The 27,863-nt window shown below is 50.3% G+C and overlaps 1 protein-coding gene across 2 annotated transcripts; it reads left to right on the top strand.

Moving 5' to 3' along the window:
* Positions 1-859: 859 nt before the first annotated feature.
* Positions 860-27,828, top strand: aco1 (aconitase 1, soluble). Of its 2 annotated transcripts, none has more exons than XM_079757600.1 (21): positions 860-994; positions 7,129-7,285; positions 7,686-7,854; positions 8,458-8,595; positions 8,752-8,821; positions 8,960-9,143; positions 9,693-9,832; positions 10,403-10,574; positions 11,048-11,148; positions 16,363-16,479; positions 16,959-17,118; positions 18,188-18,323; positions 19,143-19,227; positions 19,702-19,858; positions 20,169-20,293; positions 21,361-21,465; positions 22,150-22,292; positions 24,377-24,524; positions 24,672-24,794; positions 25,380-25,565; positions 26,964-27,828. In XM_079757600.1, the coding sequence occupies exons 2-21, from the start codon at positions 7,180-7,182 to the stop codon at positions 27,078-27,080; spliced, it is 2,682 nt and encodes an 893-aa protein (XP_079613726.1). In that variant the 5' UTR covers positions 860-994; positions 7,129-7,179; the 3' UTR covers positions 27,081-27,828. The 2 variants fall into 2 exon arrangements, with proteins under 2 accessions (XP_079613726.1, XP_079613725.1); XM_079757599.1 differs by lacking the exon at positions 860-994 and adding an exon at positions 5,932-6,058.
* The last annotated feature ends 35 nt before the right edge of the window (positions 27,829-27,863 follow it).

Here is a 27,863-nt window from a genome sequence, read left to right as displayed (position 1 = left end):
CAAAGGGACTTTAACCCTGATAAAGGACTCTAAACTTCTCACCACATAGAATTATTTAATACACAGATTATTCCATCTGGGTTCCGAACCCGGCCCAGGCATCCCTCTGAGTCCACTCAATGGCTCAGGCATATATTCCATCTGGGTTCCGAACCCGGCCCAGGCATCCCTCTGAGTCCACTCAATGGCTCAGGCATATATTCCATCTGGGTTCCGAACCCGGCCCAGGCATCCCTCTGAGTCCACTCAATGGCTCAGGCATATATTCCATCTGGGTTCCGAACCCGGCCCAGGCATCCCTCTGAGTCCACTCAATGGCTCAGGCATATATATTCTGGCCATCGGTAGTCTTGTATCACTGACCGATTCTTATAGGCCCTATGGTCTCGAGGGTATTCTTTCACCATGCAACGAGCCGATATTCGATGTGTCACGCATTCGGGGTCAATCGGGTTTTACGGGGAAATGCTGGGGTGCAGTCCTATTAGTCCCCACGAGATATCCCGTAGCGAACCGTTCTCACAGTCTCATCTCCTAATGTGGTTCCTATATAACTATGCAGAGTTTGGATTTTATCAACAGGTTCTGCCTACCTTTTGTTGTGCGATCGCGAGGTGAGACTGCAGGAATCGGTCCGGTTCTCCGGGGTCCCGAGGCCGTGCCGCTCTCCGTCTCTCGTTTCCCAGTTGCGGTCCAATTCAGAAAAAATCACGTCGGGGTCACCAATTTGTTGGGAAAAACGGTCTGGCTAGTTACTGGACCAGATGAAATGAGACGGAGAGGTAATAAAGTCTATCGGCACGAGGACCTTGGATTTATTAAGTAAAGTGGCAACGGTTATACAGAGTCATAAGCGTGAGAAATCGAATATGTCTAAGTCCCTAATCAGCGCTGATGGTTCGTCCGGAGCTTCGCCTCCGTGGAAGGTCTGCTTCGGAAGAAGGTGAAGAGTCTCAGAGTGATACAGTTTTATGCTGTATCTCCTCGTGATGAGGTGTGTGCGTTTGAGATGTGTGTGGTTCTGTGTGTTTTTACTTGACCTTGGTTCCCAGGCACTAGTGTATGCATGTATATCTTCTTGTGTTCCTCCTTACGGGGGAGAGCTTCAGAGCATTCATCCGTTGTGGTCCTCCCGTCCTTGAGGATGACTGGTGCATTGTCTGAGTGTCTACTATCTGCCGGGAGGAGATATGGGGCCCTGGCTCCGGCCCTGACCTGACTATATTCTCATGTATGTGTTATGTGTTAAAAGTTGACTATATTATAAGGTGACTGCCATGTGATGTGCTCATTAAGCTAGGGTAGGAGTTAGCTATATTTATAATGTACATGTGATGTGCTCAGCAGGTTATTTTGCCCCAACAATCCCCATCCATCAAGGCGAGAACAAAACAATTCCACACCCTCTCCCTGACTTTTAAGGAACCATGAGGATTTCAAAACACACAACTCCTCAGTAATGGCCCAATTCTACCAGCTTCAAACTAATGGTATGATCCAGCTTGCTTACAGAGCAGATGTAGAGAACAGCAAAGGGCCAAACCAAGATTATTATCCAGCTTGCTTACGTGTTTTACCAATCCTACATTGCTTTGTCCCTCAATCAAATATCTACATTGGAAATAACCAACTACATACCTAACTCTAAATTGAATACACGCTTGCCCGGAATATGAGGCTATAAATAATACCAATGAGATAAATATACTCACTTTTGTTCATACGTGTAGTTTAGTCTGACCTGAAACCGAAAGTAAACTTGGTGGTCCAGAATCATGCGTCTGGCGGACACCAAGTGACGCTGCTAATAATAATAATAATAATAATAATAATAATAATAATAATCTTAATCTTACAATAATAACCTTATTAGCCTTTTTTTTCTTTTCTTTTTTATAATTTTGCATTTTTGCAGGCTTTATAAATTTATGTCTGGCTCTTATGTCCACATCTGGTGAACAGATGCCCTCTAATATTGTGGAACTCACAAAGGTCATTGAACCATTCAAAGAGGTATCCCATGAGCTGTTCAGGTTATGCAAAGGGACCATTGCCATACCTGTGAGTACAGCTACCTGGGAACGAAGCATTTCCACACTCAAACTGGTCAAGACCTACCTTAAATCTACCGTGGATGATGTTCGACTCGGAAATCTAGGGTTTGAAGTGTAGAGTCAAGACGAGCAAAAGCCCTGGATTTTGGCGATTTTGTGAATCGCTTTTCTACAAACCACAATAATCGCAGAATACGGCTGTTGTAAAATGAATCTATGGCAAGTTAATCTATTTTGTATATGTTAGAGGCAGAAATGAAATGTCAAAAATGAATGTTTTTGCAATTGCGTGATTTATTTTCTGATAAATGCACTGCATTTTGACTTTTTACTTTTACAGTGTTAGATCAGAAGGTCGAGTTAATGTTTTTTTTTTTACAGACCTGAAAAGCTGAGACAAACCTGCACTTCACTTGTCTTAGAATCTGAGTTCAATCTATACACACGAGGCCTTTACAAATGTGACATTTAAAATGAGTCAGAAATGATTTTTGATGACGTTTTTGATCAGAAAAAAATGAACTCATAGGTAACTGCAAGAAATTGATAAAGTAAAAGTGTATTTGACAATTACACCACTGTCTGAATTAATATTATGATGTAGAGTTACAGCGTGTACACGCCTTAAATATTCCTTAAATTTCAAGATGCCTCATATCATATTTAGATTTAGGTACCACCCCAAAATGATCTCTGGTCTCACCCTGGCCACCCCACTGAAAATGTTCTAGCTCCGTCACTCAGCCTTCCGAGTTTGAAGTGGAGAAATCTCCCAGCTTTCTTGCCGCACGCCCCCTTTTTGTCTTCATCTCTCGGGATGCCGAGAGTAGACCGAGTGCAGTGATGACGCTCTCAACAAAAATGGCTGCGCCCCTAAAGGAATTTATTTTCTTTGTATTTGTACCCCGTTGGTAATTTTAATATAATAATATAATATAATATATATATAATGCTCTTACACACTTGATTACATTGCTACTTTATTCCGGTCACCAATTTATGCCTTGCTGTGTGTGCAATACAATGTAAAGTTGTGCTGTTTGTTTTCGAGCTGGAGCTTTCGAGCTACCACTACACAGTAATCTGTGTAGTCTGTACCACTACACAGTAATCTGTGTAGTGGTACTATAGTAGTACTCTGTGTAGTAGTACTATAGTAGTATTCTGTGTCATGGTACTATAGTAGTACTCTGTGTAGTGGTACTATAGAAGTACTCTGTGTCGTGGTACTATAGTAGTACTCTGTGTAGTAGTACTCTGGGTAATTATACTACAGTAGTACTCTGTGTCGTGGAACTATAGTAGTACTCTGTGTAGTAGTACTATAGTAGTACTCTGTGTAGTAGTACTCTGTGTCGTGGTACTATAGTAGTCCTCTGTGTAGTAGTACTCTGTGTTGTGGTACTATAGTAGTACTCTGTGTTGTGGTATCATGTGATGCAGGCGGTCGCTGATCATTGATGTAATTTAGCCCACCGCTCCCAGCGTCTGCAGCCCGTCGCAGTGAACCAGTGAACCAGAAGCTTGTATCGTTCTCCAGCTCATTGCAGTGAACCACTGAACCAGAGGCTGGTATCGTTCAGGTCCTCCACCATGGCTCTGGGGCGCGGCCCTGTGTCTGCTGGTTGTGATGGAGGTGTGTGCGGGGGGCTCCCCCAGGAAGGCGTCCTGTCCGTACCCCCCCCCCCCCCCCCCCCAGTGGTGCAGGTCTCTGCAGATGGCCATCCAGTGCCAGGTGGGTCCTCAGCTCAGGCCTTACCTGTCTTCGCTGTTTAGACATATGAACGTGGTGAGGGTGATGGAAGGGCCTGTCCCTTCAGATGGTAGGAGTGTTAACTTAGAACACTTTGAACATCTTAAGAGCCAGGCCCGTACATACAAACCAACCACCTCTAACCTAACACCTAAACTAACCACCTCTAACCTAACACCTAAACTAACCACCTCTAACCTAACACCTAAACTAACCACCTCTAAACTAACACCTTAACTAACCACCTCTAAACTAACACCTTAACTAACCACCTCTAAACTAACACCTTGACTAACCACCTCTAGAACCTAAACTAACCACCTCTAACCTAACACCTGAACTAACCACCTCTAACCTAACACCTAAACTAACCACCTCTAACCTAACACCTAAACTAACCATCACTAACACCTAAACTAACCATCTCTAAACTAACACCTAAACTAACCACATCTAACCTCACACTACTGTTCAACTACTGTCTAACCCTGAACTACTGTTCAACAACTGAAGAACAGAACATTCCTTCACCAGTAGTTAAGCTTTTTGAATCATTCATTCACCAGTAGTTAAGCTTTTTGAATCATTCATTCACCAGTAGTTAAGCTTTTTGAATCAGTGAATCATAACTTGAATCATGAATCATAACTACTGAATGATTCAAAAAGCTTAACTACTGGTGAAGGAATGATTTAAAAAGCTTAACTACTGGTGAAGGAATGATTCAAAAAGGTTAACTACTGGCGAAGGAATGATTCAAAAAGGTTAACAGATGGTGAATGAATGGTTTGCAAAAGAGTAACAACTCAGTTTGATGCAGGTGGGTCGAAATGTTCGATGAAGGTCGAAAGTACATTCTGACTAAATGTGTGTCCCCCTATAACATTGGCTAGGAAAGAGGAAACATGTTTATATTCTCAAAAGTTATTTTAATGATCTGAAGTATGTTTCAAATAAAGCACTTGATGGTAGGACATAGAGTGTTCAATTTAAGTAAGGATACATATTTTGGCAGGTCGAAAGTAGTTTGATAAAATGTGTGTCCCCCTATTACTTTGGCTAGGAAAGAGGAAACATGTTTATATTCTCAATAGTTATTGTTAATGATCTGAAGAATGTGTAAAATAAAGGCACCACCACCGCCGGGCGGTGATGCCTTGGCAGCGGTCAGCGGGGCTCCGGCGGGAGACAATCGCGGTCAACAATCGCGGGCAACAATCCCGTTCTCCTCCATGTCGTGGTTCAGTCTACTTCAGATTGACGTGGAAGTGAAAGAACCAGAGACGTCAGAGAATCCGTCGCAGTCGTTTGAGATTCATAATATCGCCTGGAGGCAAACACAGCTTTTGGCCTGATAATATATATTATATGATATAGATATCTATGCATAATATGATATGTTTTAGATACAGAGCTCCAGGACTCCCGCCGGAGCACCCGGAGTGTTCTAGAATATTTACAGAGCACGGCCAAAAGCTGTGTGCGCCTCGCCATTGCGATACATCCACTGTAAACACGAGCGCATGGTACAGTGCGCTCAGTGCGCACACCCCCACCCTCCACCTTGACCCGCCTCTTAAAAACGGCACTTTTTTGGAAAGCTCATTGTGGGACTGGCTCGTAGTGGCTGTAATTCTGCACCAAGGCTGAATTTCTTGAACGTCTTCAAGTACTGTATTAGGGACCCACTAACACCTATATAAAAGCATCCATAAAGTAGCATGCCATGGGACCTTTAACTTGGTGCTAGACTATACATTGACCCGGTTAATGCATGCATTCTTGCTGCTTGTTAAGCAGAATATTTAATGACTAGCGTATGACTACTAAAAGAAAATTGGGTTCAGTTCAAGGTACTAGGGCAAGATGTGCATAAACTGCATCGTTAAACGTTTTGCCACCGAAAACGTTTTAATTCTTTTTTTAACTTCTGAATGTGTGCTTTTTAACCATGAATTTCTAGAGCTTTTGCATGGGTCCGGTCTCCTCCAGGTACTTATGTTTTTTATTTTTGTAACTACATAATTGCGTTACCAAAGTTCTCTGCAATGTACTTTAACTCTGAAACCGCAGTTCTGGATGAAGCGCTTTAACTCTGAAACCGGAAGTTGTATTGTCAAACCAGGAAGAGCTCGGGAAAAATTGTTACATAAAATAACTAGTTCTTTGAGTTCACAAGATTGTGCAACTTGGTTTGGACCATAGGTTTGGACACGACAGTGTGTGGTGCATTTTCCTCCTTGCAGTTTAAGTAAGTCAATGTCAACTTTTCAATTCAACATAATCGTGCAACGAGTAAATGGTATTAATATAAAACTGGTTCATACTTGCACTTGTCACTAACGGTGATTGGGATGTTGCTATCTAGATCAAGATCATTTTCATTTGTCTTCATAACTAGAGTTAAACAAAAAAGCCACATGTCCCATGATATATGTCCCATGAGCACGCAGTTAGAAAGCTTTTGTTTGGATATATATCAAACGTTGTAACGGATTAATTGTCAATGAGTGGTAATCATAAGCAATGCATTCCCAGTAGAATAGGAAGACGTTCATTTGGTAATTAGATCAGACTAATAAAACACTCATGGAGTAATAAAAAATGATTGATTTGAACTTGAAACCCCGAAACTGGGTTTGTAAAACACCTGCTATTGAAGTCATTTTAAACTTGGATAAACAAACTAGACTTGGATTGGCTATGAGGCGGAGGCGTTTGGTCTCGTATGATCATTTGACTTTGGACCGTGAAATGCACATTAACATCGTTGCCGAATGACTTGTGGTTGAACAACAGCTGTCTTATCTCTGTTCTTGGTATTACAGTGAAATGCTACTTGTGTAACAGAGATTCTGTAATCACCTTTTGTTATTATGTGGTTTGAATTTGTGATTTACTATGACATAAAGATTGATTATTCGTATATTTGTGAAGAATACTGTATGTCGCTGTTGTGTAGGGCGTTTTTCAAAATGTATATTTCGTTCCTAGAATGTCAACGTTTCTGGATGCTAAATTACATGTGCATCATGTGAAAATCTTCAAGACATTTTCAAAACATTCAAAAGGAGGAAGGAGCTATTTTATTTTAAAGCATAACACTTTCACCTTTTACCTGATGCAGTTCAATTCCAACATGTATTGATATTGTATCCAATATGTTGAATCCTTTATCATTTTTGAATATTGTTTCAGCTTTTTAATATTTGTACCTGCCTAGAAATATGGAACACTTCATCTTTGCTACCAAAATCTCTATAAATATATCCTGTACATACAATTTGTATTTGCCTGTTAAAATTTCCTCCTTTAATTTAGATTTGTACAGGTGCTGAAGATTTGGCTGAATCCTACCATCCTTTGTGAAGGATGTCTGGCACTACCAACCCTTTCCTCCATCTGGTGGAGGCGCTCGACCCAAAGGACCCCCAGCAGCGCTTCTTCAACCTCTCTAAACTCGGAGATCCCAGATATGGTGACAGGACAGGATTTGTCTCCTAGGAGCATTTTCAGCAGTCAAGGGATTACATGAATGAATGAATGAATGAATGCATGCATGCATGCATGATGCTTTCAGTGAGGATGAGTTGGGTGGCAGTAGCTCAGGTGATAGAGCGGTTTGGTTTGTAAGCGCAAGGTTGCTAGTTTGATCCCCGGCTCCTCCTAGCTGAATGTCGAGGTGTCCCTGAGCAAGGCACCTCACCCTGACTGCTCCCGACCTGCTGGCTGTCGCCTTGCACGGTTGACTCTGCCGTGAATGTGTGCAAGAATGGGTGAATGTTAGGCGATATTGTAAAGTAACGCTTTGGGTAGTAAAGCACTATACAAATGCAGTGAATTGTCCATGAGTTCACTTGGGTCTCTGTTCCCCGTAGAACGCCTGCCCTTCTCGGTGCGCGTGCTGCTGGAGTCGGCGGTGAGGAACTGCGACGGGTTCCTGGTGAAGCAGCAGGACGTGGAGAGCATCCTGAACTGGAAGCAGACCCAGGCGAAGACGGTGGAGGTGCCCTTCAGGCCGTCCCGCGTCATCCTCCAGGACTTCACGTAAGGCACTGTTGTGTTGGCCTGGCCCTTGGCGGGGGGGGGGGGCGCAAATATGAAGATAGTTTGTGCATGCTTAGGATAGGACTCAAGTAAGCGAAACATATTAGATTGTTTGTTTTTTAATATATTTTTTAACTTTCTTTTATTCGTTTTAGTGTAGTCAAGGAGAGAAAATTTAGAGAGAATGATATAAAGTGAGGAAAATAAAGGAACAGTGCCTATTGGGGTGACAATCCACATTACATGTAAGCAATATTTTACATTTCTTAATTTGTTGACATGTACAGTAACCATTTATCACAGCCTTTATAAAATGAGTCTTCTTTCGTTTTTAGTCTTTATGTGAGCCGCTCCATCGTTTGAATCACCGATAATGTTGAGCTCAGGTGCAGCAGACTGCAGCCAGTTCTTAGTGATTCTTTTATTAAAAAAATCTATCGAAACGAGCTGGGTCTTTTGAGCCCGGAAATGTTAGCTTCCATGACCCCACTAGGTTCCTATTCTATTGTATTTTCTTTTTGTAATCACTTGCACGACGAACATTGAGCATACCCGGCGGGGTTCAGAGAGAGTAACGTCTCCCCCCCCCTGTCCCCTCCCCAGCGGGGTACCGGCCGTGGTGGACTTTGCGGCGATGCGTGACGCGGTGACGCAGCTCGGGGGCGACCCCGAAAAGATCAACCCGGTGTGCCCCGCCGACCTGGTCATCGACCACTCCATCCAGGTCGACTTCAACCGCAAGTAAGGTGCTGCTGGTCAGGAGAGGTTCTTTTGAAGACCCAGTATAGACGGGACACTGGGCTGACTCCTCAAACACATTGAGGTTACCGGGCTTCCAGACCGGCAGATGAGACAAAAAGAAAAAAAGGGTCAACAGGTCATTTGTTTTTCTTACAGGACTGACAGCCTGCAGAAGAATCAGGACCTGGAATTCGACCGGAACAAGGAGCGCTTTCAATTCCTCAAAGTAAGCCAGCCTGAGGCACTCATCGTCTCCTCACAGCTGTCTGTGCATACGCCACCCAATTGGGGATTTGCTTAAGGCTAACTCTCTCTCTCTCTCTCTCTCTCTCTCTCTCTCTCTCTCTCTCTCTCTCTCCCCCAGTGGGGCTCCAAGGCCTTCCGCAACATGCGGATCATCCCCCCCGGCTCGGGCATCGTGCACCAGGTCAACCTGGAGTACCTGGCCCGGGTGGTGTTCAACCAGGACGGCCTCTACTACCCCGACAGCCTGGTGGGCACGGACTCCCACACCACCATGATCGACGGCCTGGGGGTGCTGGGCTGGGGTACGGCCCTTGTAGCGTCCATGCATGCGCTTATCGAGAGGGATCGCTGTGTTGTGAGGGATCACAGATCGTAACGAGTGTAAAGTGGAAGGAACCTGTGGCGACGTGTCTTGCTGAAATGTTGATGTTGAATGCATAGATATTTCTGGTAAAAAAATCTTGAAAGTGGATGAAAACACTTTCAGCTCTGTCATGTTTGCAGCTTTTCAGTAAGAATTCCTTTCCCGGCAATGTGACTGGGACTTCTCTCTGGCGTTAAACACTAATGTCTGAATTTGCTGTTTTCCTCACCGTTAAGCATACTTCCTTAGTTATTCAATAACATAGCATCTATTTCATTTTGAGTCATTGGTAATTTGAAATTACTATTACATTTCTGCATGACCCCTAGCCATCCATCCAAGTTTGTCGTCTGGTGTGAATTTGAACCTACTCTCGAGGGTTTAGTCTTGTAAAACAGGCTTTTCAGGTGACACTGCTTTCCAACCCATTTGCTGTATGCCTGATCCGGGCAGAAACATGCATGTAAACCATGTATAATCCCTGTAGGTGTGGGTGGGATTGAAGCGGAGGCGGTCATGTTGGGCCAGCCAATCAGCATGGTCTTGCCTCAGGTCGTGGGATACAAGCTGTATGGCACACCGGACAAGTTCATCACCTCCACGGACATTGTGCTCACGGTCACCAAGGTAGCCTGCCCTCCTGCATTGGACATGCTTAAAGGTCATCTCTTATTACGACCTTTACCTTGTATTGTTAGTGCATGTATGTCAGTAGCAGGATGTGGGAAACGCACAACAATTTCACCTTCCTTGCGGTTCTGAAAATGACATTTAGAACTGCTTTGTTGATGTCAATAGGCGACCCACTTCATCCATGTGTTTGTAGATCTGGAACTCAAACCGTTTTCCGATGCCACCGAAAATATCTTGAAATAGTTGCATGAAAAGTGTCACGATTACGAGATTTTCAAATATTTTCTTTCAAACCGTTTCGTCCTTATTTCAAGTGAATCCTAGAATAAGAAGGTCTTAAAGGTGACCTATTTTACCACCAGGTTTGCTCATCTATCCGTCATACATCCGCTTGTGATGTCAGAAGAGGCAGATTTTGAAAACGGCTTGTAACGGCTAATTACGCTCACACCTGGAGGTATAATAGGTCCCTTTAAGTCAGGGGGTCCAGCCCAATAAAATCTTCCCCACCTAAATGAGACACTAACCCACCCCCCTTTCTGTGTTCCCTGCCCTCGCCCACAGCACCTGCGCCAGGTGGGCGTGGTGGGCAAGTTTGTGGAGTTCTTCGGCCCCGGCGTGTCCCAGCTGTCCATCGCCGACCGCGCCACCATCGCCAACATGTGTCCCGAGTACGGCGCCACGGCCGCCTTCTTCCCTGTGGACGACGTCAGCGTCAAGTACCTGGAGCAGACCGGTGAGCAAGGCACACCACTGGGGTTTAGTAATCATGTCACTCACTCTGTCGTCTCAAACTGAACCCCTGGGGACACGTCTAAAGAAATTTTAACAAAGGATACAATTTTTAAAGGTGACCTATTGTACCACCAGGTGTGAGTGTGATTAGCCGTTACAAGCCGTTTTGAAAATCAGCCTCTTCTGACATCACAAGTGGGCGTGTCCACCGCGTGTAGGTGTGTGCTGGGCCAGTATCGGTTTGCCAGAAGAGGCATCTTTTCTAAATGGCTTGTAACGGCTAATCGCAGTCACACCCCCTGGTTAAAAATGTCACCTTTTAAAAACATTTTCTTTTTAGTGAAGTTTCTCACTTCAAGGACTAGATTGAGAACAGGTGCTGTGGTGTTTCGATGCTCAGTGTTTAGTGACTGTTGTCTTTCGATGTCGCTTTAACGGCGGTCGCATCACCATCTGGTCGTGTTCTGTTTGAAGGTCGGGACGCAGAGAAACTGGACTACATCACAAAGTACCTGAAAGCGGTGGCCATGTTCCGGGATTATAACGACGTCTCCCAGGACCCAGACTTCACACAGGTCAGTCCTTTAACCTTGAGGCTCTTTTATACAAAGAATGATCTAACGTTGATGAGTTTCTAGGGGAAGGCTATCAAACTTCCCCCCAAATACACCTATACCAAAACCCATTGTCCTTTCTATGCAAAAGTACTCAGAATGGAGCCCATGATACGCTGTGGTCTCCGGCTTGGAGAATGAGCCGTGTATCAGGAAAGCACGTGGCAACGGTTGGTTTAAGCCGACTTCGGCGTTTATTGCAGGTAACAAAGACAGGATAAGGGTGCGCGTGGGTCTCCGTGAGCCTCACGCCTCTGCAGTCCATGTGTGTCTCTGCCTCTGACCTGCTCTTGGTCTGGCCCTCCTCTTAAGATGGCTCCCCGGTTTTCGGCCAGGTGTCCCCCAATCACCCTGATTGGGGGGAAGGACCTGGTGCTCTCCGTCGCCGGCTGGTGGGTGGGGGTGGTACACCCCGTCCTTCACGGTCCCCCGGGACCGTTCAGGCCGAGGCTTCAGGGGCGGGATGCCACACTCCCCCCCCGTTTGCTCAAGCCCCTGGTCTCTGGGGAACCCACCCAGACAGGCATCCCGGCGTGACAGGGCGTCGGCGTTGGCATGCTCGCGGCCCGGTCGGTGGTCCACCCGGAACCGGAAATCCTGGAGAGCCAGGAATCACCGTGTCACCCGGGCGTTTGTATTCTTGGCCCCCGTCATCCACTTCAGGGGGGCGTGGTCGGTGACTAGGGTGAACTCCCTCCCCAGGAGGTAGTAGCGCAACTTCTCCAGGCACCACTTAATGGCCAGGGCCTCCTTCTCCACGGTGGAATAGTTGCGCTCATTGGGGAGGAGCTTCCGGCTGACGTAGGTTATCGGGTGCTCCTCTCCGGCCCGGACCTGGGACAAGACCCCCCCGAGTCCCACCTCCGAGGCGTCTGTGTGGACAATCACAGGGAGGTTAAAGTCAGGTGTGATTAGTACCGGTTCTGAGCACAGGGCCTCCCGGAGCGTCTTGAACGCCCGGTCCGCCGCCTCTGACCAGGTGACCCGATCCGGCAAGGCCTTACGGGTTAGGTCGTTCATGGGGCTGGCCAGCGTGGCGTACCCGGGAATGAAGCGCTGATAGTAGCCCAACAGCCCCAAGAACGCCTTTATCTGCTTCTTAGTCCTGGGTTGCGGCCAGGCCCGTATGGCGGCTACCTTGCCTTCCTGCGGCCGCACCGTCCCTCTCCCGACCCGGTACTCCAGGTACGTCGTCTCCTCTCTCCCGAGGCGACACTTGGCAGGGTTGGCGGTGAGGCCCGCCTTGCGCAGCTCTCCCAGCACGGCCCTCAGCTGGCGGACGTGGATATCCCAGCTGGGGCTGTAAATGATGATGTCATCAATGTATGCCGCCGCGTAATCCTGGTGGGGCCTCAGGAGTTGGTCCATCATCCGCTGGAATGTGGCTGGGGCGCCGTGTACCCCGAAAGGGAGGACGGTGTACTGGTACAGTCCCCCCGGGGTGGAAAACGCCGTCTTTTCCCGGGCCGCACGGGTCAACGGCACCTGCCAGTACCCCTTGGTCAGGTCCAGGGTCGACAGGTACCGCGCCGGGCCCAGGCGCTCGATAAGTTCGTCGACCCGGGGCATGGGGTAGGCGTCGAACTCCGATGCCTCGTTCAGCCGCCTGAAGTCGTTGCAGAACCTAAAGGTTCCATCCGGCTTCGGCACCAGGACCACCGGGCTGCACCAGGCGCTGCGTGACTCCTCTATCACCCCGAGCTGCAGCATTCGGCGCACCTCGGTCCGGATGTCCTCCCTCCGGGCCTCTGGGATCCTGTAGGGCGGAACCCTTACCCGTATGCCGGGCGCCGTCCGGATGTCGTGGCGGGCGGCGGCAGTCCTCCCCGGCAGGTCAGAGAACACGTCCCGATGCTGGAGGACGATATCGTCCAGGTCGTGCCTCTGGGCCGGGCTGAGGTCCTCCCCCACCGGGACCTCCGGGATCTCCTGCCGGGCCGCCAGGGACAAGGGAGCGGGTTGGCGGGTGTCTGCTCCCCCCCCCTCCACCGCTTCAGGAGATTGACGTGGTATAGCTGTGTCGGCTTCCGCCTCCCTGGCTGGCGGACCCGGTAGTTCACCTCGCCCACGCGTTCCACCACCTCGTAGGGTCCCTGCCACTTGGCCAGGAACCGGCACTCCGCCGTGGGGACCAGGACCAGGACCAGTTCCCCTGGCTGAAAGGTCCTCAGCTGGGCTCCTCGATTATAGACCCTCGCCTGGGCCTGCTGCGCTTGCTGGAGGTGCCCCCGGACGATGGGCCACACCCGGGCCATGCGGTCACGCACCTGCTCCACGTGGTCCACGGGGGTGCGGTGGGGGGACGGCTGGCTCTCCCAGGCCTCCTTGGCGATGTCCAGGATCCCGCGGGGCCTCCGCCCGTACAGCAGCTCGAAGGGGGAGAACCCGGTGGACGCCTGAGGGACCTCCCGTACCGCGAACAGTACGTGGGGTAGCAGTTGGTCCCAGTTCTTCCCGTCGGCCTGCATGACCTTCTTAAGCATCTGCTTAAGGGTCTTGTTAAACCGCTCGACCAGGCCGTCCGTCTGGGGGTGGTACACTGAGGTCCAGAGCTGCTTCACCTGCAGGAGGCTGAGGACCCCCTTCATCACCCGCGACATGAAGCACGACCCCTGATCGGTGAGCACCTCCTTTGCTATCCCCACCCGGCTGAAGAGGAGCATAAGTTCACGGGCGACGGCCTTGGCGGTGGCGGCGCGTAGGGGAAGGGCCTCGGGGTACCGGGTGGCGTAGTCGATTAGCACCAAAATGTAACGGTGGCCCCGGCTGGTCTTGGGAAGGGGGCCCACGATGTCTAATGCCAAACGCTCGAAGGGGGTCTCGATGATGGGCATGGGAATGAGGGGGTGTCTAGCGATGGCCCGGGGGGCTACCCGCTGGCACTCGGGGCACCCCTGGCAGTGGCGCTCAACATCCCGCTTAACCCCCGGCCAATAGAACCTGGCTAGGACCCGCTCCCGGGTTTTGTCCATGCCCAGGTGGGCCCCCAGGAGGTGGGTGTGGGCCATAAAAAGCACTTTACTGACGTAGGGACGGGGCACCACTAGCTGTTCCCTCACTCCCCCCTCCCCGGAGGCTACTCGGTACAACAGACCCCCCCTGGTGCTGAAGTATGGGTGCGGTGTGTGACTCACCGAGTCTCGGGCCTGTCCGTCGTGAACCAGGACGTGGCTCCAGGCGTGCTTGAGGGCCTCATCCTGGAGCTGAGCGGTGGCGAACTGGCCGGGTCGGGACGAGCCTTCCCCCCCCTCGGGTAAGAAGTCCGAGAACTCCGTGAGGGGGGAGCTCTCCGGGTCTCCCGGCGGGTCTGGCTGCTCGGAGGCTGTGAGGGTCTCCGTGGTGTCGGGGGTAGGTTCCGGTGTCTCGCTCCGGATGGGACCTCTCGCTGAGTGCCCCGGGGTCCCCGGTGGGGAAGGTCCGTTCCCCTCTGACTCCTCGTCCTCCGCCGTCAGCTCCCCCGGGGATGGTGGACGCCGGGTGGCCCCGAAGGCCTGCCGACCCCCCCCCTCTGCGGGGTGGGCCTCTCCAGCTCCGTCGCTCCCGCGTCGGGTCCCACAGCCGGTGGAAGATCGGGCAGTCCCTCCCGATCAGCACGGGGCCGGTAGGTGGGGGACAATCCCCGCCCTGATTGTGAACACCCCGTTTGGGGTGCGGACAACCACGTGGCACGTGGGGTAGGTCCGGGTGTCCCCGTGAACGCAGGCCACCTCCATTGGTTCCCCCGCCTTCCCCCCCGCCAGGTCGGGGCGAAGGAGAGTAACCGCACTGCCAGTGTCCAAGAGGGCCTGCGTGTCCCGGTTCATGACCCGCGCCGGGATCGTCGGGCTACCCGAGGTTCCCTGCGACCAGCAGGTCGCCAACATGCAGGTGTGATCCACCCCCGGATCTGCGTATGCCGACGGCATCGATACATCCCGTCCCCTCGGGCAATAGCGAGCGACGTGGCCGGGCTGGCCGCACCCGAAGCAGCACCGCACCTCCTGGTTCACCGGTACTGCGCTCGGTGGGGTGGAGCCGGGAGCCGGGGTCCTGACAGGGGGTCCCCTTGGGTCTTGGCGGGGCTCGGCGCGCCGGGGGGCCGGGGCGGGTCTAACGTTCAGGAGCTGGGCCACCTGCCAGTTCTCCAGCTGTAGGACCAGGTCGTCCACGGTGGCAGGATGGTGGTGGGCCAGCACGCGGCGGGCGTCCGGCGGGAGTCGCCGCAGGGTGCGGTCGATAATCACCCGGTCGACCAGGTTGGGTCCCTCTCCCGTTGTCAGCCACCGCTTCACCAGCCGGCTGTGCTGCGCGATCTGTGTGCGCACAGCTCCCTGCGCGTCAAACCGCCAGTCCTGCGCGCGCTGTGCGCGCGCCGCAAGGTTGTGCCCGTAATAGGCCAGTATGGCCTGCTTGAGCGCCGGGTACTGGCGGGCGATGTCCGCCGGCAGGTCCTGGCTCGCCTGCTGGGCGGGTCCGGTGAGGAACGGCGCTATTGTGTGCCCCCACTGCTCCTCTGGCCAGGCTTCCCTCTGTGCGGTCCGCTCGAATACCTCGAGGTAAGCCTCCACATCGTCCTCCGGTCCCAGCTTAGTGAGGCGGCTGGTCGGGGCGGCGGTCGGCGCAGCGTGGACGGCGTGCTGAGTCAGCCGTATCACAGCCTCGCGGAGCAGGGCGAGGCTCTCGGTGGTCTCCCGCTGGTGTTGTTGGGCAGCCAACGCCGCGGCTCCGTCCGGGTTCTGCATGGTGGGGTAGTAGTAGTGGGAACGCTCAGGCTGCCTGCATTCTCCACCATATGTGGTCTCCGGCTTGGAGAATGAGCCGTGTATCAGGAAAGCACGTGGCAACGGTTGGTTTAAGCCGACTTCGGCGTTTATTGCAGGTAACAAAGACAGGATAAGGGTGCGTGTGGGTCTCCGTGAGCCTCACGCCTCTGCAGTCCATGTGTGTCTCTGCCTCTGACCTGCTCTTGGTCTGGCCCTCCTCTTAAGATGGCTCCCCGGTTTTCGGCCAGGTGTCCCCCAATCACCCTGATTGGGGGGAAGGACCCGGTGCTCTCCGTCGCCGGCTGGTGGGTGGGGGTGGTACACCCCGTCCTTCACGGTCCCACGGGACCGTTCAGGCCGAGGCTTCAGGGGCGGGATGCCACAACGCGCATGGTGCTTTCTGTAACGTGCTTCTGTAACGTTCCCCCCCCAGGTGGTGGAGATGGACCTGAGCGCGGTGGTGCCTTGCTGCAGCGGACCCAAAAGACCCCAGGACAGGATCGCCGTGTCCGACATGAAAAGTGACTTTGATTCTTGCTTGGCAGCAAAGGTGAGGATACCCACTTCCCCTCTCCCCCTCAGAATCCCAGGGTGGAAGATGGCTATAGTTACAAAATCTAATGCTTGTATCCGTGCAATTCTTGGTCTCTCCTTGGACATTTTTTCTCTTGAAAATAGTCTAATCCAGCCGCTAGCTTAATCAATTCAGATGAAGTCTAATCAATTGTTGACTTTTTATGTGCATCTCAATTATCATTGAATGATATGAAATGTGATTTTGGATAATCATTTGGTCATTATGGGTAAATCGAAACAATCAATCGCCATTTCAAACCATTCTTTTATAGAATCATTGCACTACTTGCTACTTTGATGTTGGCCATAGGTCACATGACAGAGCATCACCATCGGCCTATCATGCCGCACTCGACCTCAGCGCACGGCAAACGCGGCGCGCCGCCGTTAGCTACTGCCCTATTCTACTGTGGGGTTAACGGCTTTCCACTGCGCCTCCCCGTGTCCCATCAGCAAGGCTTCAAGGGCTTCGCGGTGGCCCCGGAGAGCCACCACGCCTCAGAGCCGTTCCAGTTCAACGGGACCGACTACTCCCTCTCCCATGGCTCGGTCGTCATCGCCGCCATCACCAGCTGCACCAACACCAGCAACCCCTCCGTGATGCTGGGAGCAGGTACCTGAGGGCCCCAGGGCCCTCTGCCTCGAGCAGGAGGGGATTGCTTGCGGGGGTTGCGTCTCGTCACCTTAACCAGGATCTGTCAGTCACTCCAGAAAAACGCGATTATCGCGATCGCATAATTCAACGCATAATCAGCCAAAGTCCGCATATTCATGTGGGGGTCGCATTTTTTCAAATATGCCGCACTTTCACCGCATAAATTGCAGATTTCCGCGCAAAATATGCGGGGCTTGCATGATTTCATAATCCCCGCATTTTCATTGCAAAAAAGTCACATATATCTTAGCAGAAAGTTGAAAAATGTTGCGTTTACTTCACACAAGAGCAGCCATTTCCTCCTGTTGCCATGGGAACGTTATGAAGTAACGTAATTACGCGACGTGAACGTCATCGAAAAGCTGCATTTTTCGCAAGTTCCCGCATTTTTTCGCAAGTTCCCGCAATTTTTGCAAGTTCCCGCAATTTCATCGCATAAAATTGCATAAATATGCTGCATATTTCATCGCATTTTTTAAGACAACGTGCCGCATGATCAAGGATTTTTGGCCGCAACAATCACAAAAAAACGCCGCATTTTTCTGGAGGGACTGATCTGTGGTTTGGGCGGTGTTCTGTGGCTTGGTCCTGTAACTTCAGAAGTGATGGTTGATTACCTGGCACTAGTCTCAGTGAGGGCTTGTTTTGTAGGCTTTTTTATTTATCTTTTTTACTTTTTGTTAAATTATACTTTTTTGATAAATAAAAATAAAAAACCTGATGATTTAATGATAATAATTGTCCACTAATCAACATTATCTTCAGTGGTCAAGCAGAGATCAACCTGCCACTAACAGTTGAATAGCTAGCGGGATGCTATTCTAAACAGTAACTTTAGTGTTATATCCATCAGGGAAATTTTACAACACGACGTATCCAGTTGAATTGCGTTTCAGTGATGCTATTTTTTTTTTAGGGGTAGGTAGTCTTAATCGTATTGAACTATAGAAATGTAACTTATATTGGACCAAAATAAAGATTAGCCGATCATGCTATCGTTCTTGAACCCCTCATGCTCTGTGTGCAGGGCTGCTGGCTAAGAAGGCGGTGGAGGCTGGTCTGTGCGTGAAGCCCTACATAAAGACGAGCCTGTCCCCAGGCAGCGGGGTGGTCACCTACTACCTGAAGGAGAGCGGCGTCATGGACTACCTCTTCAAGCTGGGGTAAGACCGGGACGGGGAACACGCCCACGCAAGTGGTGCCCGTGTATTCTTAAGTCAATGAGCTTCTGCCTTGAAAATCGGTATGGGTCTTTTCAAGTCGCTCTTACAATGTTGGTTTTTAGGGCTGGGTAAAAACATCGATTCATCAATGCACTGCAATTTATTTGTTCTCGATTTCAATTTCGATTCAGAATTTCTTTGCAATCGATTATTTCCAGAAAAAAATAAGAAGCATACTCAGTCATTGTAATCTAGAAGCGAGTATGCCTAAATGTACATGCCCTTTTACATTTGTCCATGTTATGATTATTACTTTTATGATGCAAGTTTAGCTCAGGAACAATACTATACAATGGTGTATTCCCTTTTTGCTAGTTAAAGCACAATGAAATGGTTAATTCATTTTAAAATGGTTAATTCTAAATAATATTTAGGTATTTTTGTCATCTGCACGTATTATTGAATCGATATCAAGGCAATTGGATCAATATCGAATCGATATCGAATCAAGACCTAAAGAATTGAATTGAATTGTGAGGTGCCTAGCAATACCCAGCCCTACTCATTTTGATAGACTTATAATTGCAATTTATTTATAATGTAATTTATTTTGATTTTGTTCTGCCATTATCTGACTTTTTTTCGTCTGTCGTTTGCATTTACACTGTTATTTAACCAGTATTCTATTGTTCTGTAATCATTCGTGAAAATGAAAAAAAAAAAAATACAAAAAAATGCAATATAAATCAAGCTGTCCCGCTGTTTAGTTGGGTGACCCGTGAGCTGCTAGCATCACATGCTCCTCTCTGCGCTCCTCAGGTTTGAGGTGGTGGGGTATGGCTGCATGACCTGTATAGGAAACAGTGGGCCGCTGCCTGAGCCGGTGGTGGAAGCCATTACCAAGGTAATGAACCGATGAGGGAATGTGTTTGTGTGTTCTGCTGTTAAGGATTTGTAACTGAAGAGGTTGTTCATTTTGGTTTTAATGTTGGGGCTTTAGTTGTTGTGGCATTGCTTTCGTATTGTGTGTTTATGAACTGGCAACAAACAGTTCTCTGGGCACCATTTTCATCTTCAAAACCGCTTATCCGGGGTCGAGGCAGCATTTTATTTTGAATTTATTCAATTGAAACAGTGGAGCATTGTCGATTTTGTTCAATATATGAAAAAAAAAAAATGTTGGATACGTTTTGATTTTCAATGCACTTTCAAAATCCCCCTTCAAAAAAAATTAATCTGGCATGAAATCTTTAGACCTTTATTTAAATTGGCAGTGACTCGGTGTGTCGCAAGCAGGAGGTCAAATTTTCATGTCGAAAGGAGTGTTCGGAGTGGTAGAGTGTGTGTGCATGTTACTGATGGCGCGCTCGTGTTCCAGGGGGACCTGGTGGCCGCGGGCATCCTGTCGGGCAACAGGAACTTTGAGGGGCGTGTCCACCCCAACACCCGGGCCAACTACCTTGCCTCCCCGCCTCTCGTCATCGCCTACGCCATCGCCGGCACCGTGAGGATCGACTTCGACACGGAACCCATCGGTGGGTTGGGAAAGGATCGTGATGGGGACTTTGAAAACAGGAATTTAGAATTGGCCCCCAAGTGCTTAATACAATACCTCTCCCCTTCTACTTATCGATTGAACGGTCGCATACCGTATGAAGTGTTTCTATTTAAGTTGAGGTTTAAAATTAGTTTGAAACATATTTCCAAACTATGCAATAAAACTTTACACTGATGGGGACAGCTTCAGCCACCGCGTGGGAGGAACAGAGTGGTGGCCGTGCTCACACAGCGTTTATCATCGTCCTATTGTTCACGTGGTGGTTGTGTTCTGCTTGCGTGCTGCAGCGGTGAACGCCCAGGGCAAGGAGGTCTTCCTGAGGGACATCTGGCCCACGAGGGAGGAGATCCAGGCCGTGGAGAGGGAGTTTGTCATCCCGTCCATGTTCAAAGAGGTCTACGAGAAGATCGAGGTAGCGGACCGTCCCTCAACCCCCCTGGGCTAGTCTCCCCCCCCACCTCTGAGGGGTCTGTGTGTCTGTACTAGCTGTTCCGTGAGTGTAGGGTCCAACATTTACACCTGCCATCAGCTGATAGTGGAATAATCAGACCACGTTGCAGTACAATTAATTCATTGTTACATGTTAGAACTAGAAAAAGGCCATTTCTGAGGAGGTTGCGGGCTGAATGCTTTCTGTTGAAAGGCTGACGCTAAACTGGATTTCTGGCTTTAAATGATCTGTTGAATTTAAAGGTTGAATGAAGAGGAAACAAGAGTTCATAATTTTGATGTCTGAAAGCGGTAAGCGTAGCAATATAAACACGCATGCCATTTTAATAATGTATAATAGCTGTGGCTGAAGAATAATACAAACATAGGCTTTGATGAAGGACATGTGTTGTGAAAGCCTCCAGCATTGACCCCGACCATTGCTTGGCCGTTATAAAAAAGGTAAAAAGAAAAATTCCTCAAGTTAATTATGGACCCTGCATGAGTGGCTCTTGGTATGAGGTGGGATTAGTATCTAAATACCTAGCTCACACTCGGTTTATGTGTAATTACCTCCCAAAGTCAGTGTTATTTGTGTTGTGTTTATGAAGAATCAACCGTTCCTTTTAATATACTTCAACTTGCATAACCATTTTTACTGGAAATAAGGGCCCATGGCTTTAGCCGTGACTTCTCTGTTTTATAATGTCCCCTAGCAAGTGATTGCATCTCACTCCTTAGCCATTCACTCCAAAGGTGTTAAACTGTGTTTATAAATGAGCCCTAAGTACAAAACACTGCAAATCTCCATTGACAGGAGCGCTTGTGTTTCCCGGAATACGGTAGGCAAGGCTGTGGCTGACTTAGACATGGTTGACCGCCCCTGCAATTATCATTACCCTCAAAGACATAAACAACCTCAACACATTCCTGTGATTTAAGCAGCCCATTGTGTGGTCTATGACGCAGGATGCTCCGAAATGTGGTTTCCCAGCCCCATTATGGTGATCCACTTCCCCTAAACCCAAACGTCGTCTCCCCCTCCTGCAGAAAGTCAACGAGCGCTGGAACGCCCTGAGCGCCCCCTCGGACAAGCTGTACCCCTGGGACCCCAAGTCCACCTACATCAAGTCCCCCCCGTTCTTCACGGGCCTGGTGAGTGGGTGAAGGTGGCCGAGGTACCGAGAGGCAGTCACACACCTGGCCTTCACGTGCGCCTCCACTGTTGTCCCTGGGTTTGAGTATGTTACTGGGTTTGAGTTATGCTTCCACGTTGACGCAGCGCAAGGGGGTTTATCGACCCGTTACGTCCTTGCGGACCCTCCTTGCGTCCACCGCCAGGGCCTGACGTGAAATGTCGCAAAAATTGTAACCTTGCGTCAAGGGGACGCAAGCAGCAAGGGCTGTGATTGGACCGCTCACTAAAACCCGACACGGAACCAAAACAAGGCTCACGACTGCGTCGAAGCGTCTGCGTGGTCATTGCGTCGCGTCGACGTGGAACCATAAGAGTCTGTAGCCCTTCGTGGCAACTTTATTTTGTTTAATGGATCATGGGAGGACACCTTGAGAGCTTATAGCAAGCCTATCAGAGAAACGATGGGTGTATTGACATGTGGGATATGCAACACTTCTTAATGGAGAAAAAGGGTATGAAGGGGAGGAATCCGAGAGGGAGGGCACGCTTCCCTGGTTGTTTTGGATCCAGAATCAAGCTCTTTTTCGCTCTCTCTGGACAACTCTCGAGCCCCCACCTGCGGCAGCTCCAAAACCAAGAAGCGTTTCCACCTAACCCGCAGTGAGGTTGACCCGATGTCCATGTGCCCCGCCCCCGTGCAGACCATGGCGCTGGAGCCCCCCCGCTCCATCACGGACGCCTACGTGCTGCTCAACCTGGGCGACTCGGTCACCACCGACCACATCTCTCCGGCCGGCAACATCGCCCGCAGCAGCTCAGCGGCGCGCTTCCTCACCGACAAGGGGTGAGTCACCTAGATCGATAGGGTGGAGGGGGGGGTTGGATCAAGGGGTGAGTCACCTAGATCGATAGGGTGGAGGGGGGGGTTGGATCAAGGGGTGAGTCACCTAGATCGATAGGGTGGAGGGGGGGGTTGGGTCAAGGGGTGAGTCACCTAGATCGATAGGGTGGAGGGGGGGGTTGGATCAAGGGGTGAGTCACCTAGATCGATAGGGTGGAGGGGGGGGTTGGGTCAAGGGGTGAGTCACCTAGATCGATAGGGTGGAGGGGGGGGTTGGGTCAAGGGGTGAGTCACCTAGATCGATAGGGTGGAGGGGGGGGTTGGGTCAAGGGGTGAGTCACCTAGATCGATAGGGTGGAGGGGGGGGTTGGGTCAAGGGGTGAGTCACCTAGATCGATAGGGTGGAGGGGGGGGTTGGATCAAGGGGTGAGTCACCTAGATCGATAGGGTGGAGGAGGGGGATTGGATCAAGGGGTGAGTCACCTAGATCGTTAGGGTGGAGGGGGGGGTTGGATCAAGGGGTGAGTCACCTAGATCGATAGGGTGGAGGGGGGGTTGGGTCAAGGGGTGAGTCACCTAGATCGATAGGGTGGAGGGGGGGGTTGGGTCAAGGGGTGAGTCACCTAGATCGATAGGGTGGAGGGGGGGGTTGGGTCAAGGGGTGAGTCACCTAGATCGATAGGGTGGAGGGGGGGGTTGGGTCAAGGGGTGAGTCACCTAGATCGATAGGGTGGAGGGGGGGGTTGGGTCAAGGGGTGAGTCACCTAGATCGATAGGGTGGAGGGGGGGGTTGGATCAAGGGGTGAGTCACCTAGATCGATAGGGTGGAGGGGGGGGTTGGGTCAAGGGGTGAGTCACCTAGATCGATAGGGTGGAGGGGGGGGTTGGATCAAGGGGTGAGTCACCTAGATCGATAGGGTGGAGGGGGGGGTTGGGTCAAGGGGTGAGTCACCTAGATCGATAGGGTGGAGGGGGGGGTTGGATCAAGGGGTGAGTCACCTAGATCGATAGGGTGGAGGAGGGGGATTGGATCAAGGGGTGAGTCACCTAGATCGATAGGGTGGAGGGGGGGGTTGGATCAAGGGGTGAGTCACCTAGATCGATAGGGTGGAGGAGGGGATTGGATCAAGGGGTGAGTCACCTAGATCGATAGGGTGGAGGGGGGGGTTGGGTCAAGGGGTGAGTCACCTAGATCGATAGGGTGGAGGGGGGGGTTGGGTCAAGGGGTGAGTCACCTAGATCGATAGGGTGGAGGGGGGGGTTGGGTCAAGGGGTGAGTCACCTAGATCGATAGGGTGGAGGGGGGGGTTGGGTCAAGGGGTGAGTCACCTACATCGATAGGGTGGAGGGGGGGGTTGGGTCAAGGGGTGAGTCACCTAGATCGATAGGGTGGAGGGGGGGGTTGGGTCAAGGGGTGAGTCACCTAGATCGATAGGGTGGAGGGGGGGGTTGGGTCAAGGGGTGAGTCACCTAGATCGATAGGGTGGAGGGGGGGGTTGGATCAAGGGGTGAGTCACCTAGATCGATAGGGTGGAGGGGGGGGTTGGATCAAGGGGTGAGTCACCTAGATCGATAGGGTGGAGGGGGGGGATTGGATCAAGGGGTGAGTCACCTAGATCGATAGGGTGGAGGGGGGGGTTGGATCAAGGGGTGAGTCACCTAGATCGATAGGGTGGAGGGGGGGGATTGGATCAAGGGGTGAGTCACCTAGATCGATAGGGTGGAGGGGGGGGTTGGATCAAGGGGTGAGTCACCTAGATCGATAGGGTGGAGGGGGGGGTTGGATCAAGGGGTGAGTCACCTAGATCGATAGGGTGGAGGAGGGGGATTGGATCAAGGGGTGAGTCACCTAGATCGATAGGGTGGAGGAGGGGGATTGGATCAAGGGGTGAGTCCCCTGAACATCAGTGTGGAGGGGGGGTGGGGTGATGAAGGGGTGAGTCTGGGGGGGGGGGAGTCAAGTCAAGGGTCCGACCCATGGATCAAGTCAAGGGTCCGACCCATGTAAAGGTTATAGTCCGTCCAGCATGGTGTGTGAATGTGCGCGCTCTGTCTGGGCTGCCTCTCATGTCCGCCCTCCACTACAGGCTCTCCCCGCGGGACTTCAACTCGTACGGCTCGCGGCGGGGCAACGACGCCGTGATGGCCCGGGGCACGTTCGCCAACATCCGCCTCTTCAACAAGTTCCTCAACAAGCAGGCGCCGCGCACGCTGCACCTGCCCTCCGGAGAGACGGTACCCCCACAATTCCTCCTCATATTCCTGATCTGGATTTGCATGTTCATCGGTACCAAGCGTCACCTGCCGGGCACCCGTGCAGGATGTGAGTCATTGTGACTCATTCGTTCATTCACTAATCCCTCCTCCTCCTTCTGGGTGCAGCTGGACGTGTTTGACGCGGCCGAGCGGTACCAACAGGCGGGAAGCCCCCTGGTGATTCTGGCGGGAAAGGAGTACGGCTCGGGCAGCTCCAGGGATTGGGCGGCGAAGGGGCCTTTCTTACTGGTGAGTGTCGTCTGTGAATGGCTGCTCTGCCTCCAGTGAGGAAGGACGAGGACTCGAACCTTCCACTAAGCCGGTGGCTGGTGGATACTGCGGGAATGTTTGCACCAGCTGTGTTGACTGCATGTTTGGCCTTGCAATTTGTAATAATTAAGTGGGTAAAAATCGATCACAAAGACTCTCCCTGTTTCTCCCTACGGGGGTCATATGCCTCTACTTGTTTTCTTCAAAGGTTGCCGAAAAGGCTTAGCGGCATAGTGCTGGTAGAGAGTAAAATCCAGTATTTACAGTGTAGCCATAAGCCCCCCTTTCATCAGCTGTTTTTAGGTCTGAACAGTCCCAATCGGGGTGTGTGTGTGTGTGTGTGTGTGTGTGTGTGTGTGTGTGTGTGTCAACAGCACCCATCCTAAACAGACCCCCTGAGGGTGCTGCCCTATGAGGTGACCCCCACTAGTGTGGAACATAACCTGAGAGTTCTAGAACCCTCGACGCCTCCAGATATCAAAATTCCAATGTATTCCTTTCGAAATCTCTGTCTGCCTGTGTGTCTGCCTGACCGCTGTGTCTCCCGCCTGCGTCCCCCCCCAGGGAATCAAGGCGGTGCTGGCGGAGAGCTACGAGCGGATCCACCGCAGCAACCTGGTGGGCATGGGGGTGATCCCCCTGGAGTACCTCCCCGGGGTCACGGCCGACAGCCTGGGGCTCACCGGCCGCGAGCGCTACTCCGTGGTCGTGCCCGAGCTGCTCGAGCCCAGGATGCTTGTGGACGTTAAGGTACGCCGCCGCCGCCGCTGCCACCGCTTCGGAGGACAAAACGTGACTTGGAATTCAACGGCACGCTTTCCTCCTCTCCTGTGCGACGCACAGGAGAGGAGGAAAAGCGTGCCGTTGAATTCCTCCTCTCTCGTGCCGTTGAATTCCAAGTCAAGTTTTGAGGTTAGGACGATGAGGGGGCGCAGTTCTTGCAGTCGGTGTTTCCCAGGAGACCCACGCTATGTTTGCGATGGCGCCATTTTGGGGTCACGGACGGGGCGCTAGAAATTAGTCTATCGCATCATGCGTCGTCTTTATTGTTAAGTATTCTTTCACCGTTGAAATAGCTAAATACAATTTTGATTGCACGCTAGTGCACTGGGCCAATTTGAACACATACCAGACCTCTTTGCGGCACATCAAGCATGATGGGAGAATGTGTTTACAGAATGAAGCCCTGCTGTTGGTACTAATTTAGTAGATTGATCACCGATCACTGTAATGACAGTGACATCTAAGCTATTTGATTAGTCACAGTTTTCTGCAGTTCATAGGTGAGACATGGATAAAGAGTGAATAAATGCAACCAGTTTGTAGGTTGAATACTTGCACGTGAACGGCCATCAAAGTCTCGCTCTCTTCTATAAATGATTATTTCACATGAATTAGCTTTTTTATGGTAGAGGTATGGCCGATGGTAGAGGCCGGGCAGAATTCTGAACACACATTTAACGCAACAGTGTTTCATTCTCTAATGTCGCTGTAACCTCATGTGCAACCAACTCAACAAGGTGTCATTCCACCAACTGTACACTAGATGGTGTATCAATGACTATATGGCTCATGGGTCATAATAAAAGTAACCCCTGCTTTACAAGCAATAAGCTGTTTTTATACTTTTGGGGTGTAACACACCCAAACGTAGAGCAATAAGAAAATTTCAACTAGGTTTCCTGTAGCCTGAAACGGCCATGTTGCGCCCCTGCTCATCAACTCTCCCAATCCTTAATCCAGCAACATCCGTGCTGATGCGGTAATGTCGCAGACGGCCAGTGCCGTTGTTAACATCCTGCTGTTGTCCGAGCGCCTACAGGACTGAGCACCGGGTGGTTTAAGAGAGCTCCTTCGCTGTGCTGTTAAGAGCTTTATTTAAAAGCTCTCTCGCTGTGTGTTTTCAGAGCTCTGTGTCAGAGCTCTCTTGCTGTGTAGTTTAAGAGCTCTGTTTCAGAGCTCTCTTGCTGTGTAGTTTAAGAGCTCTGTTTCAGAGCTCTCTCACTGTGTGGTTTAACAGCTCCTTCGCTGTCTGGTTTAAGAGCTCTGTTTAAGAGCTCTCTCACTGTGTGGTTTAACAGCTCCTTCGCTGTGTGGTTTAAGAGCTCTGTTTAAGAGCTCTCTCGCTGTGTGGTTTCATCTCTGTAGCTCGACACGGGGAAGAGTTTCCAAGTGCGGATGAGGTTCGACACGGACGTGGAGCTCACGTACTTCCTCAACGGGGGCATCCTCAACTACATGATCCGCAAGATGTCTGGGAAGTAGAGCTCACAGCATGGCCAGAGCTGGAGGGAGGGAGTCCTGTTCTCCCAACGCATCTCAAGTCACTTATCTGGAATTTAAATTTGAAGAAAAAAAAACAGCCATGTTGTTCTGAGATGCTAACTAGAGAGCCGTCCAAGGAGTTACCTCAACACGCACACAAGCACTGACAGACACCCACACACCCACACACACAAACACACGCGATTTCTCAGTGCTGCTGACAAATTGAGTTTGTGGGTTCTTACATCCTCACTCGACTGAACAGTTTTACGTCCCAGCTGAATCATGCGACTGGATCACACTGTTTTACATTAGTAGATTGTTAATAATAAGTTTGATTGCCATGATTATGCTACTAGGACTAGTTAAAAATGAATTGCTATATATAAACAAACACTGTGACGGTGTCCTAACTAATGATTTAATAGTTGAGGTTAAATGGAAAATAGTGTCATACCTGGAAACATTCCTTTTTTGAAACAAGGTACTCAGGTTTTCAGTTTTTCCTCCCGATCTTTGTCGGTGGCGGTTTCTTATTTTGGGTTTGTTTGTTCTTTAAGGTCATGCATATCCGTTAATTTACATTTTTGTCAATTTACCCTTGCACATTCCGGTGATAATTTATGTGTGTGTGTATATGACTGCCTTAACAGATTGTCAAAACAAAAGTTTTAATGAAAAGATGTTGACACTGTTATGTTAACAATATTTATCATGTCGATCATAGGATTTATTGAAATAAAGTTGATTTACAAATACCATCTTGCAAGGACTCATTTTTAA

The sequence above is a fragment of the Pollachius pollachius genome (assembly GCF_949987615.1).
Source record: "Pollachius pollachius genome assembly, chromosome: 20".
Taxonomy (NCBI): domain Eukaryota; kingdom Metazoa; phylum Chordata; class Actinopteri; order Gadiformes; family Gadidae; genus Pollachius; species Pollachius pollachius.
Note: the sequence above shows the minus strand (reverse complement) of the source record. Positions and strands in the feature narration are given on the sequence as shown.